Here is a 13,424-nt window from a genome sequence, read left to right as displayed (position 1 = left end):
CGCGATACTGCGATTTATTTTTCTAAATTTGGATCGATGAAAAAACTTTGAGAAACGAATTCCTTTCGTCGACCCACTACAGTCCAGAGTAAAGCGGGGAAAAAACAGGAGGCCCAAAAATCCTCGTACCGCAATTTCAGTAAAACGATGAGGTATACGTATATATATATATAAGTATGGTTATCAAAAACCAGCGGAGTTTGCAGGTTTCGCCGCAGCGAAGGTAGCGAAGATATGAATTATAATAGGCATTAAAAGTATACCGAAATAAAAGAGCGAGAGTAACGAGGCCGGTTAAAAATTTTGAAATCGGTTTAAATCACATCCCTTAACTCGTCTCCCCTCGACGACCGCGGAACGCCTATAACGAACCGATGGTACTCGTGATTTTCGAATGAAAATTTTTCAGAAGGATCAACGATAAAACCACTTCGGATCTCCACCTTTCACCTGCAGGACGCTCGACAGCGATACATTTACGTCAGTGTCAAATTAACGTCCCGCATCATCGACTTCCCTCCCCCTCCCTCCCCCCCCAAATAATTGTAAAATGAAACGGGAGAGGGATTTTTTCGTTTTTTTTTTTTCCTCTTTCGACTTCAATTTTTCATCGACGGTCCGAAAATTTATCGTTCAATATCGCCGATCGGTCGTAGACGGCTAATTCGACGCGCGAACGCTGCGTAGGACGTCGGGGATTTTCGTCGAACGGGCTTGGAGAAAAAAATGGTTGAAAAACCGATGAAAAAATCGAAGAATCCGCGTACGGAAACCGGTTGATATTCGAAACGGAATGTGAATTTTTTCACGTCGCGTATTTCGTGAGGCGATAGCTTCGCTCGCGCTTATCGCTCGACGGTCGTTGAGACCCTCTTCTTACAATTAGCAGTGCCGCGTTTTTAATTGACAGTAAAGGCGAGGTTGAGAGCCCGGCGGAGTCGACTGGGACTCGGAGTTGAGCGTTTGATTCCTAACTGTAAAGACGTTTAGCAAGTCTCGTTTGTCTGGGATCGCGGACGGACGAGATTCACTCGTCGCGACGGAGCGGTTGAGTTGAGGTCGCGGAGTTCAACGAGATAAACAGTCACGATGACGCTGGCCGCGTTGATATTGGTGACGTCGATCGCATCGGGTATCGTTTCGAGTCAAGCCTCGATCACGATAGACGCGGTAAGTGATCGAAATATTTTTTTTCCTCATCTCAGATCCCCCTTCTACCTTATATTGTTATCGAGTGATTGTAAAATTTTCTTTTTTATCGCGGAGTCGCGCGGAGTCGATCCGAAGAAGATCGGAGTTCAAATTTTTCTGGAGTTACGTCCGCGCGAGATAAGAGAACGTCCGACGAATTCAATTTTTGACCCCCAATTTGTGCAATGGAAATTTTCAAAAATTTAGGGCAACAAAACGGGACTCGGTTTTTCCGTGGACTATGAGAACAACCAGTTCTTGCTCGATGGGACGCCGTTTCGCTATGTTTCGGGTAGTTTTCACTACTTCAGGGCACCCAGAGTCTACTGGAGGGATATATTCAGGAAAATGAGGGCGGCCGGGCTGAACGCAGTGTCCACGTGAGTGTTCGAAAAAAAAAAAAAACAAAAAAAAATAACAAGGAAAAAAGGGAAAAGAAAAACTGGATTTCAATTTGAAATTTTTAACCGACTCTGGTGAAAAGAGAGATAATATTAAACGGACGTGATAAATTATTCAGTTACGTGGAGTGGAGTCTTCACGAACCGGAGAAAGGAAGATGGGAATGGTCCGGAGAAGCCGATCTCGAGTACTTTCTTACTTTGGCACAAGAGGAGGATCTCTTCGTCATCCTAAGGCCAGGACCTTACATATGTGCCGAAAGAGACTTCGTAAGATTTCCTTTCGATTTGCCGATAGTTGATATCCTTAATTTTCGTCGTTCTTCCATATTCCGTGACATAATCGCGATTAAAAAGTCCCCGATCACAAGCCATTAATCGTTTCGAATCCCCGTTAGGGCGGTTTACCTTTTTGGCTTCTCAGTCTCGCGCCAGACATCAGACTCCGAACAAGCGACACTCGTAAGTACGCTAAAGTTAAGATATTCTCGAAAACTTTTTACCAAGAAATTTGAAAGAAAAAGCTAATTCTACCCTCAGGCTACATGGAACATGTAACGGACTACATAAACGCGTTGATGACGAGGGTCGGACCCTTTCTGAGGGGAAACGGCGGACCTGTCATAATGGTGCAGGTGAGAATTTGGCCGATAGAAAAATGAAATCTAAAAACAAAAAAAAAAAACACAATCGAGCGAAACGAACGGACCGCAGAGGAGAATATTTTCTACCGCAGGTGGAGAACGAGTACGGCAGCTTCGACGCCTGCGATCTGGGTTACATGTCTCAAGTTCGTGACCTGATGTCACGTCACGTGGGGAATGACGCTTTACTCTACACGACGGACGGCGATACCGCGGACATGTTGAGATGCGGAATGGTACCCGAGGTCTACACAACCGTTGACTTTGGCACCAGCTCGAACGTCACGCGAGCCTTCGCGACGATGCGTCTGTTTCAGCCGAGGGTATTGAACGATCTTTTCGCCCGATCGATAATAATTTTTTAGTTTCTTTTTTTTATTTCTACCGAGAGAATATCTTCTAACGATTCGCGCAGGGTCCGCTGGTCAATTCGGAATTCTACTGCGGGTGGCTGACTCACTGGGAAGAGTCTTACAGCAAAGTGACCAGGAGATCGGTGGCCTCGAAGTTGGACGAAATATTGAGATTGGGGGCATCCGTGAACTTGTACATGTTCTACGGTGGAACGAACTTCGGTTTCACTTCTGGCAAGTGCACGACGAAAAAACAAAAAAAAAAAAAAGAATAGAAATTCATTTCGATTATAATCTTTTTGTTTTGAACTCGTCGTTACCCAGGAGCGAACACCAGTCCTAATTACCAACCGCAGTTGACATCGTACGATTACGACGCCCCGATACGGGAGGACGGCGTTCTGACGAAGAAATATTTCGACATCAAAAAAGTTGTGGAAAGGGTATGAAACTAAGTGATCGGAACGATCGTTCGACGTGAGAGATGGAAATAGACGAGGTTCCGATGTATATATGTATACACTTGATTTCTACCGTTCGCAGTATCTTCCGATTCCGAACATCACGTTGGCCCCGGCAAGTTTGAAGGGAGATTACGGAGCGGTGGCGATGGAGCGAGTGATAAGATTGTTCGATTCGTTGGCGCGAAGTTTGTTGGGAAGGCAGAAGCGGAATGCGAACGAACCGCCGACCTTCGAGTCATTCGGTATACCCCTGGCAATGGTATTGTACGAGACCGATCTACCGGAGAATAGAACCGATCCGAGCGTTCTTACCGCCGGTTTCTTGCACGACAGAGCGCTCGTCTATCAGGGCGATAGGCTAATTGGTACCCTGAGTCGCACCCACAACGCGAGGACCTTGTCCCTACCGGACCCTTACGCGAAACGTCTGAAGATATTGGTCGAAAATCAGGGCCACGTTAATTATGGAAATAAGATACACGACTTCAAGGTACGCCAAGGGACTCGAAACTCCTCTAATTCATCTTTTTTTTTTTTCCTCATTTTCTCATCTCTGCTTTATCGCGACTCTTCTTCCCATTCGCTACGAGGCAGCCGGTTCATCCACCTAATTTCAGGGAGTGGGCAACGTGACGATAAACGGTCTGCCTTTGGCCAAGTGGAACGCGACGGGCTTTCATCTGGGGGATGTCTCGCCGCTGCTCGGCCGCACGGCGGGCGTTGCGGCCGCCGCGGAAACGAAGGGGCTCAGCGACCACGGTCCAGTTTTCCTCAGGGGAACGTTCACGGTCTACGACGACCCACCGCTCGATACTTTTTTGGACACTACGGGCTGGGGAAAGGGCATCGCTTACATCAACGGGCGTAATTTAGGGCGATACTGGCCGGCGGCCGGTCCGCAAATGACGCTCTACGTACCGGCGCCCTTTTTGCAAAACGGGGAAAACGAATTGATCGTTTTGGAATTAGAAAATTTACGGGTACCCAGGGAGTTCAAGTTCTCAACAAGACCGAACTGATCGATCTTCGCTCGATTACCGTCAATCCGACCGAACGTATGTCGAGACGAAACTCTTTCAGGGCGGTCGAAAGATTCGATAGAGAAAAAAAGATGAAAAAACAAAAAATTATCCTTCCGTCGAAAATAATATTTCACTCTCCGTATTCCGCGGGACGCTTCTTCGGATGCTCGCGGTTAACGATAGAAATGTTATTTGCAATTCGGGTTATTCGTGTCGATAAATCGTCATTTCTCTCGTCATGATATTTCGCATATAGTTCTGGGTATGCGGGTATATTACAACGCGGTGGATGCGCGTGTTTCGCAGTTGAAAATAACAGCGGTGGATCCGTGACACGTAACTCAACGCCGTGTGCATTTGCAGCAGTTTTTCAAATACAATATCATAATTCCATGAATCATAACGGTTGGCTCGTAAAATATACGTATATCTCACACGCACGATGTTTTGCATTATTTTCTACCACCTGACATTTTCCAAACCGTATAACGTTCGCCTATATTTCATTCGCGTTAACCCTCTGGTTTATTACACGTTTATATCGTGTACAACATACGTACCAACCCGCGAAACAATGGTTTTCAAAATAGAACTCGTTATCCGGGCTCTTCTGTGAAATAGTTACAAAATCTAATTATCTCGTCTAACGACCAATTTTGCCATTTCCATTAAACAAGACATTCCGTTAATTTCGTTTTAATGTGTTTTTGTATGTAACATAACAATTTAAAATACACGTTAAATTCAAATTCACTGACAAATATAACGTATCGTGAAGATTCAATATTTTTCATCATTATTTCATGCCTTTATTCTGTGACGCTTTCATTTATTCGTCGACTAAAAAATGGAAAATAGGACCTAATTAAAAAAAAAAAAAAAACTCGATATTTATGCGACAACTCATCGAAGTTGCATAATATTGACGTTTCAGTTACCACGGCAACGTTTTCGGAACGCAGTTGCATTTTATAGGAAGCAAGAGAGGAGAAAAAAAATCCCGTACCCACTGCTTTTACGTCCCTATAAAATCCTATGGGCGAATAGCTTTATCTTTCATACATGTGAAAAAATCGTATCAAAAAAAGAACGGTGCGTTTGAAATCCCTACGGGATAGTATTTCGTTCTTTTATCTTTGACGGTTTGAAACTATCTTTCATTTGGCAAAGAAAAAATGACAAAATGAAATTCGAATACGTCAACGGAGCTCGGCGCTTCAGCGATTTTATAACGGTGAAAAAGAGACTTTCTTTTCGACTATTTATTTGTTTGATAATTCTAACATTTCTTTTTTTTTTATTATATTTTTCTCAATTATGTAAGGGAGATTGAGCGAATAAAATTTTAATTAAACTCCGCGCGAGCGTGTCGTCGAGGAGGACAGTAAGTCGGCGGCAGATGGTTGTTTTTATTTGTTCGTTAATAATCGCGGCTTCCTTAAAATGACCTCACAATCAGCTTAGCTCGAGACAATTAAATATAACGCCATAATTGCTTCTCGACGTTTGTTATCCGGCTCAAAGTTTCGAGTTGAGAGTGTATAATTTTATACGAATAACAAACATCGTTCGAGAGTTGAAGTTTGTTGGCGTATTTAATTAGTCCAATTAATCGACCTTATTTTCTCTCAATTTTTTTTACTATTTTTCTCCTCCCGATTCCCTCTCTGTGTGTTATTTATTTATTTTTCTATCCGTTGATATAAGAATAATTACACAATCGGAGGATAGAATTAATCAAATTATAGAGGAAACTCATCTCGAACAGCTCGGAAAATATACCTTTGGGTGGAGCAATACGCGGTTTTGTATCTATATACCCATGTACAAGTCTCAGCGGTTATATTCACGATTTACTTAATTAGGGCTTTATTAATGAGGTCTGCAGACGCTTTTGATCGGCTGCTCCGCACAGTGCGGGGAAAACCAAAACCCGTATATATATAGCCGTTGCAGTTTCAAAAGCCAACGGCATTGTTGGATTTCCAATTACAAGCTATCCGCCACAGAGGAACTATTCCATAATTTAACTTTGCGGCATAAATCGCCAGGGAGAAGCATCGATAATCGACACACTGTTAAGTGCGTCACGCATTAGATACGATGGTCGAGTCGAAGCGGCTTTCCTGCCAATTTTCAATTTTATTTAAAATTCTCCAAATCACGTCACACTTACCAAGGCGTATCTGGGCTCGTTCTGATAAATCGTTCCAACTCTGGTCCAGTTGAAATGTTGGAGCAATGCGACTCTTGGCGCGTTGAAAGCGTTCTCAGACGGTACCACCCTGAAGAAATTCGGAAAACTGGCCTGCGTGAACATCGGATGCGTGTCCGCGTAGCTCAGCTGCAACAAAAATTGGCGAACGAAGCGAAAAAATGGATTAGTTTTGCCATTTAGATATGAAAATTTTTCTTTTTTTGTTCAATAATTTTGTACGGTATGTAGGAAGAATCAGGTATGATAAAGCCGCGAATCGAGGGAAGTAAATAAAAAGGAAAAAGCAGGTATTTACGCCCGAGATGAAAATCGCGGAAAAATTCGGACCCGACTTGGATAGAATGTAGATATTAAATTTCCAGATATTTCCAGCGTGCATAGTTGTGCGGAGTGTACATACGTCTTGTGACGTAAGATATACGAGATCAAGATTCAGAATTCTAAACGACGTAACACCGATACCCCAACACCTCAGAGATAACGTTCGAAAATATGGAAGGTGAAAAAACGTCACGCGATTTAAATTTAGTAAAGTATACAACATTATTTCATCCTACTTCGTTCATTTTTTTACAATTATTGTATCTCTTTTTTCTCGCTTTCAAGTCATTCGGAAAAATCTGGAATCGTTTGAAAGTGAAAAAATAAATTCAAAATTTTTTGGGTGCCCCATTTTGTGCCGCTATATCCGTCATACAGCATAGAGGATTATACAATTTACATTTTCTTCCTTTTCTTCGCTTCTATATTTTTTTTTCAACAGTTTCAGCAAATTATGTATGAAACAGATGTAAATAAATAATATGCGAAAGGCCGGAAAAAATGAATTTATAATAGCTGGGGTACGTGTGCCAACTGTATTGTATACCTATGCATATATACCTCGCATATCGTGACACAATGTACTCGCACGCAATCAAAAAACCAAAGAAAAAAATAAATAAATAAAAACGAAATTAAAAAAAGGCAATAACAATAATAATGATTATAATGATAATGATAAGGATGATAATAATAAAGGAACACGCCATTTTATTTCGTTATTACGTTGCGTGAGATGTGTCACTGTGTGTTATACCCCATCGCATGGCAATTAGCGTGATGCAAAAAGAAGAAAAAAGGATAAAGGAAGAAAAAAGGATAAAGCAAAAAAAAAAAAACGAGACAAAAGATGCGGAGACGAGAGGAGAAAGAAACACGTCGATAAAATATCGTGGAACATTTTTCTGTAAGATAAAGTCGGGATAAAATTTACGAACATGATCGTTGTTACATGCACATCTATAGATGAGTAGAAAAAAAAAAAAATTAAAATACAAGTGAAGAAAATTTATGTGAAAATGGATGGAAGAATTTTTTATTCACCGCGGTTTATATGCTCGCTTTTTTTTGTAATAGCAATTGAAATGAAATCGTTCAAATTTTAACTTTGACACGGTAAATGTATAAATTAGATAATGTACCGGCACTGGATGTTACGTATTCATAGAATCCACTTTAATTAATTAAAGTTAAATTGCAATTGCTTTCGTTACTCAAGTAGTGCAATGCGATATATACGTCGCCTATATCTACGTCGCGCAATTTCGAAATATCAGCAAACATGCAGCAGGGGGTATAACATTATTCCGTTCGCGACAATATACCGGAATCCGCAAGAATTTTGTTTTCTCATAATTAATTTTCCAACTATGATTATCTGCAATGCGTAGATGATGGTTTTGTTTTGTTTTTTTTTTTTTTTTTGGGAAAAATATCTACAGTAATCAGTCGCTAAATAGATTCAAAAATTAGTGCAACGCCGCGACTCGCAAGCCTTTGAGTATTTCTCGTCTCGTTTGGAGCCAGAAATGAATATTTCTTTTAAAAAAATAGTAAAACTCGGCAGGGGGAAAATTTTCGACTCCAATCCGCGGCGTGGTCGGTCCAATTAAAAGAGATAGAAAAGAAACAAAAAAAAGATGAAAAATGAAAAATATTAAAAGTTTTTTTTTATTTTCCGTCTATTTTTCTTCGTCGAGTATCCTGTAGGAGTGGCAGACTTTCATATTAGTTGAAAAAGTTGAAACCCCCATGTGCATAATATGCTGCATCACGTAAACGCGGCGTTTCGTAGAGACAGGTACATATATATGTACGTATGTACATATATATAAGTCACTTTTGTGTAGTGCACATTTCCCCCCTCGCCCCCCCCCCCCAACTATGTATTATACACGTAGACGTACGTTTCAATATCATTATTCATCCGGGCTTCTCTTCTCCTCATCTCCTTCATTTTCCTCTATCCCCTCCCGTCGTCATTTCATAATGTTTTAAGGCACTGTTCGCAAGCTCCTCTCGCCGGGGTACCGGTGGCCGCAAATTTTCCGAACGAAACTCCGATCCTGTTCCACGAAGTCCGGGCCAGATATTACGACGTTACAAAGCCGACTCACCTCCCCCGGGGATAGGTGCAACACGTTATACCCGCAACAACGACGAGAACAACCGTCTACGATAATGATCGTTATTCCGATTATTCGAGAGGCGAATACCTGTTTTTCAACCCTCTCCGTCGTTGAGCGATGCGAAATTCAACCGGAGATATGTGTATTCCCTCCCTCTCGTAACTATCAAAGGAATAACCGACGAATGCGTAATTCGCATGCGTTTCGATAAAGTTTTCTTTTTTTTTGGTTTTTTCTCTCTTCTCTCGCAACGCGTAACGTCGAATGATGAATTTTTCCCGTCTGTCTTTCCGCAGTGATATTTCGTACCGCCTTGTCACACGCCTAGAATTCATTGGAGCGTGAAATTGGAAAATGCACGAACATGAATATTTATAAGTACCGCACGTCGGGGGCGAGATTTTGGCAAAAAAATGTCACGTGAAAGTCAAAGATTTTATCGGGTTGGTGAAAATGAATGAAAAATAAAAAAAAAAAAAAAAATGGCGAATCGAAAGAATGAGGAAAGTAAATAAATTCTTTCCGGGATCGAGAAGGCGGGCGTTGACGCGCAATGACCGGTCACATCTCGATGGAACTCGATATCGAAGGTTATGAAATTTTACTATGACGTCGGGGTGAAAGTTGTAGATGTGTACGAAATCTAGTTTCTACGATCTGTCAAAATATTGGGAAGAGTCGGGAGACGACCGTCCCGCGGGAATCTTTAAAAATCGGTGGATTGAAACTCCGGGAAAGTTTAGTACGTCGACCTCAAAGTTTTCGGTAGCCGTGAAACGTTTTTCCCGGGAAAATTTGTCCGCCACGTAAAATGAAAATTCGACGAACGTTTTCCGTCCCATTCTATTCCGAACGACCGCAAGAACTTTGCCCGAAAATGTGATTGTTCCCGAATTATTGGAACGCGGCTCCCCTTCGCGCGAGCCAAAATATCGAAACACCTAGGAATCGGTGTAAAGGGTACGTTGACATCCGATGTTCGGTACACCATTTTCGACTCACCTCTCGGTGTTTCAAGTCGCAAGAAAAAATTCTTCCGTTCCCGAAATTCCCGTCGAACCGGAAAAACGCGGATCTCGGATTCCCGGAATACCGGCGAACCTTCGAAGGATCTTGTATTTTTTTTTTTTTTTTTCAAAACTTTTTTCCCCGCCTCGGGGTACCGCGCGAGTCTTGGCCAGCGAAGAAATCCAAGGAGCGAATCGCCGCGAATCGACAAACGCCCCAGACGAACGCCCGTCCATTTTTCGGAGACGGACGACCCGCTAAACATCGGTCCGAATTGGGAGGTAAGGCGTGGAATTTTCGAAAAACGGATGGAACTAACGGTGGTTTTCAGCGGCGTTGTCTTTGCTAGAAGTTGCTCGGGCGTAACAACGTCTCCGACATCGTTTTAAACTGTACCACGCTCATTCGAGAAAGCGGAGCGAGCTTTTCCCCAACTGGCAACTCCTACGTAGCTCTCTGCACAACTCGTAACTTTGCGCGCGAGTCTGGGTGCCTCGCAGCAATGGCGGAGTTGGCAAAGACGGTTATATACGGACAGTAATTTACCTACCGTTACGAGCATGTGTTTATTCATCCCACTGCGACAACTTGGAACAGTGCGTCTTACAAAGGGGGGGGGGGGGGGTGTAAGGTAAGTTTACACATGTGGATTTCCATGGCGACCGAATCCGAACGACTGCAGGGATACCCGCGGGTTTTCTCGATTCGTAGGAAAAGAGGAAAAGAGGAAAAGAGGAGGAAAAAAATGACGATAACTAACTGACTTGGGAACCATCTTGGATCGGGTGAATGAAAACATGGTAGGACGATGATCAATCCCCGTTCTCCCCCGGGGACGGTACGTGGCGCGAAACTTTTAATTCCTTTCGCGATAAATTTTCCTTCCCCCAAGCCGCTAATAAAGACAAAGTATCATCCAGTGGTTAAAAACGTGGGAGGGTGGAAGCGGGGTGGAAGCGGGGTGGAAGCGGGGTGGGCATCGGCGGTTCGAAACGAAAGAGAAAGTCGTTCGTGAAATTAGGGAGCGGAAAAAGGTGAAGTCGATAGGTGGGCGGCGAGGGTGGTTTTTCGACGTTACAGATGTCGGGAGATTGAATTCTGATTTACTCGCATATCGAGGTCTGAGGTCTGAGGTCTGAGGTGAGAGACGGGGAGTTTCCCCGTGTCTCTCGAGAGAATAAGATTAGGAGAATCGAATAACGTGACTTTTACGGAGCCCCCTGTCAAGACGAGAAATAAGAAATTTGAGAATTTAAGGAAGGTCGTTCGACGATCGCGGCCTGACGTTGCATTCCGCCGGCATCTTACGGTCCACCGGGGAGCGGGAAAACCCACATCATCGATTCCCACGTCAGGCTGTTATTCGAACTCCATTATATCGGAACTCAACACGTGAAAAAGAAAAATGTCCGTTGGAAAGGGTTTACCCGCGGTGGCTCCAAAATTTCACGCCCTCTCCATTATTATTATTTTTCTTCTTCTCTCGCTGAAACGGAGATCGATAATTTTCTCACCCTACCAGCGAGACTCGTCGCCCGGTACCTCTTATCTCCCGTTATCCGATCATCTGATATTAACTAAAAAGTACATAATCAACTCCGTTTTCAAGATCAGTTGGCAGGAATCGTGGCAAACTTCGGATTGGTGGGATTAAACGTCTAACTCTATCCGGTTTAGTTGTCGGGCAAATTTTCCTATCCGTAAATTAATTTTCTAATAAAACGTCACCTCCCCCTATATACATATACCTACGCGACGCTCTCTAATTCCTCACCGCGTTAGTTTCCCAAAGTCAAAGTTATATCAAAGGATCGATCCTTCGCGAGATTAACCCGGCCCGGTAATCAGCTATTAATTTAGCGATTCAATTAGATTCTTCAAGGTCGCAAAGTTCGGGGGGGGGGGGACCTTACGACCCTTGGCAATTACTCTCGTCTTCTGGTTGTCAAAAGTCCTTCCGATAGCGTCGCGTGACCCCGCGGCCGCGAGAGCTAAACGATTCGCTCGATTCGTTTCATTCGCCGGTCGATTTGTATCGAGCGCGAGGATTAAGGGTTAATTGATACCGGGTCGGTCAGTTTCCGCCCCGCACTTTTATGGAATGCAGATACGGCTCGTCACGGCTCTCGGCGAGTCCGGGGTATAATCCGGGGAAACGCGAACGACTTAATAGAAGTCGTGCATCAAGGTTGAAAGTGCCCGTAAAATGGCCATCGGTATAATTTTCCCATCAGGCGCGCGGGCTGGCTCGGGTCACCTGATCACGGTCAAGAGGACGACGTCTCGCGTGTCCTCCTCGCGATCAATTTTATCCCCACCGCGATAATGAAAAAAAAAAATAAATAAAATAAAATAAAATTGAACCGAAACTATAGAATCCCGTGTGTGTTTTTTTCCTCCTTTTCTCTTTTTTTCAGCGATCTCGTGACGGGTGAAAAAAGACAGGAGGAAAAAAGAAAAGTGAAAAAAAAAAAAAAGAAAAAAATGAAAATGGCGTTTGAATAATTCATGCGCTCCGTATGGTTGTATAATCGATATAATTTGCGCGGAAGGTGTACGAGAGCTCGCCGTATTAATTGATAATCCATATTCAGAAGGCCTGCGTCGCCACTCCATGTCGCGGAGAGATCATGTTTCACCGGAAGTTAATAATATGAGGGAAATGCGGAAATGGAGTGTTGGAGTTCGCAGTTGGAGTGGACGCGATACGTCGAACCGTAACCCCCTCCCCCCCCCCCCCCCGGTATTACGTGGTCTCCCGGGGGATCGGATTAACCGTCTCGGTTATATCGGGGGGGGAAGTTGATCGATGCGCAAATAAACACCGCGGATAAGACATCGGAGATTCCGGTGCTCCATCAACCCGGTCGCGCGTTCGAAGACGCCGGAAAAAAGCCTAAATAAATAAACGAACAAACGAAATTGGATGAAAATAGCAGAAATTAAACGACGCGGTCGCGTATAGCTGCGCCGAAGAGGGCGCGTTGAAAAAAAAAAAGATTTCGATTTCGTTACGTTTCATCTTTTTTTTTTTCTGTCTTTTCTTTCTCTAATCCCCGCGGACGGACGGGACCCCGAAAAATCAAAAATCCATACCGCCTCGGTATTCGATGAACTTTTGATTAACCAGTCACGGCAGATAGGGCTATATACACACACGTGTCGGTGACACTTTGTTAATTGATTATTTGCCTGACGAGGCGTGCAAATGAACAAGCAACAGCAGGTACCGGTAGAAGTATACATCAGCTTTTACTCGCGACGAGACATCTCTTTGTTTTCGAGTCCCCTCCCCACCTGACCCCCCCCCCAAAAGTTCAGAGATACCGAAATTTTGTCTTAATTAGCGTCCTCCGGAGTAGAAAACAAATGGAAAGCACTTCGACAATGAATGTAGGTTAAAAATTATAAAAACAAAAAAAAATATATCAAATTTCAACGAATATCGAAAGAAGTCTGATTACAGTTATAGAAATTTTGAATTCACTGAATCGTTCGACTCGGAGGCAGGAAAAATTCCGACGATAAAATTCTGGTGAACGGAGGTTGCGTCGGGTCGGAAGGAAACGTAAGTCGGAAAATTGGAAATTTAAGAAGCGGGCGACCTCTTAATAATTGCCCCGGAAAAAAAAAAAAAATCCGTGTCACGGTCACGAGGGTGAAGTTGAAAAAT

General features: G+C 43.3%; 2 protein-coding genes across 7 annotated transcripts in view; one reads left to right on the top strand and one right to left on the bottom strand.

Moving 5' to 3' along the window:
- Positions 1-13,424, bottom strand: part of LOC105693171 (gamma-aminobutyric acid type B receptor subunit 2) — a 120,701-nt gene that overhangs the window by 19,904 nt on the left and 87,373 nt on the right. For all 6 annotated transcript variants that reach the window (XM_048651243.1, XM_048651246.1, XM_048651247.1 and 3 more), the window contains one exon: positions 6,252-6,419. In XM_048651243.1, the coding sequence (XP_048507200.1) occupies positions 6,252-6,419 (168 nt within the window). The remainder of the gene's footprint in view (positions 1-6,251; positions 6,420-13,424) is intronic.
- On the top strand, positions 955-4,859 carry LOC105693172 (beta-galactosidase). Its single transcript, XM_012412933.3, has 10 exons — positions 955-1,170; positions 1,399-1,571; positions 1,712-1,862; positions 1,991-2,054; positions 2,133-2,227; positions 2,329-2,559; positions 2,652-2,823; positions 2,914-3,032; positions 3,133-3,543; positions 3,671-4,859. The coding sequence occupies exons 1-10, from the start codon at positions 1,090-1,092 to the stop codon at positions 4,070-4,072; spliced, it is 1,899 nt and encodes a 632-aa protein (XP_012268356.2). The 5' UTR covers positions 955-1,089; the 3' UTR covers positions 4,073-4,859.

Source organism: Athalia rosae, chromosome 2, assembly GCF_917208135.1.
Source record: "Athalia rosae chromosome 2, iyAthRosa1.1, whole genome shotgun sequence".
Classification (NCBI taxonomy): Eukaryota; Metazoa; Arthropoda; class Insecta; order Hymenoptera; family Athaliidae; genus Athalia; species Athalia rosae.
Note: the sequence above shows the minus strand (reverse complement) of the source record. Positions and strands in the feature narration are given on the sequence as shown.

Bases quoted from the DNA above. Each gene is read 5' to 3' on its own strand.
- LOC105693172 (XM_012412933.3), top strand. From the start codon at position 1,090: ATGACGCTGGCCGCGTTGATATTGGTGACGTCGATCGCATCGGGTATC. The intron at 1,572-1,711 runs GTGAGTGTTCGA...TAAATTATTCAG, and splicing joins GGGCTGAACGCAGTGTCCAC to TTACGTGGAGTGGAGTCTTC. The intron at 2,055-2,132 runs GTAAGTACGCTA...TTCTACCCTCAG, and splicing joins ACTCCGAACAAGCGACACTC to GCTACATGGAACATGTAACG.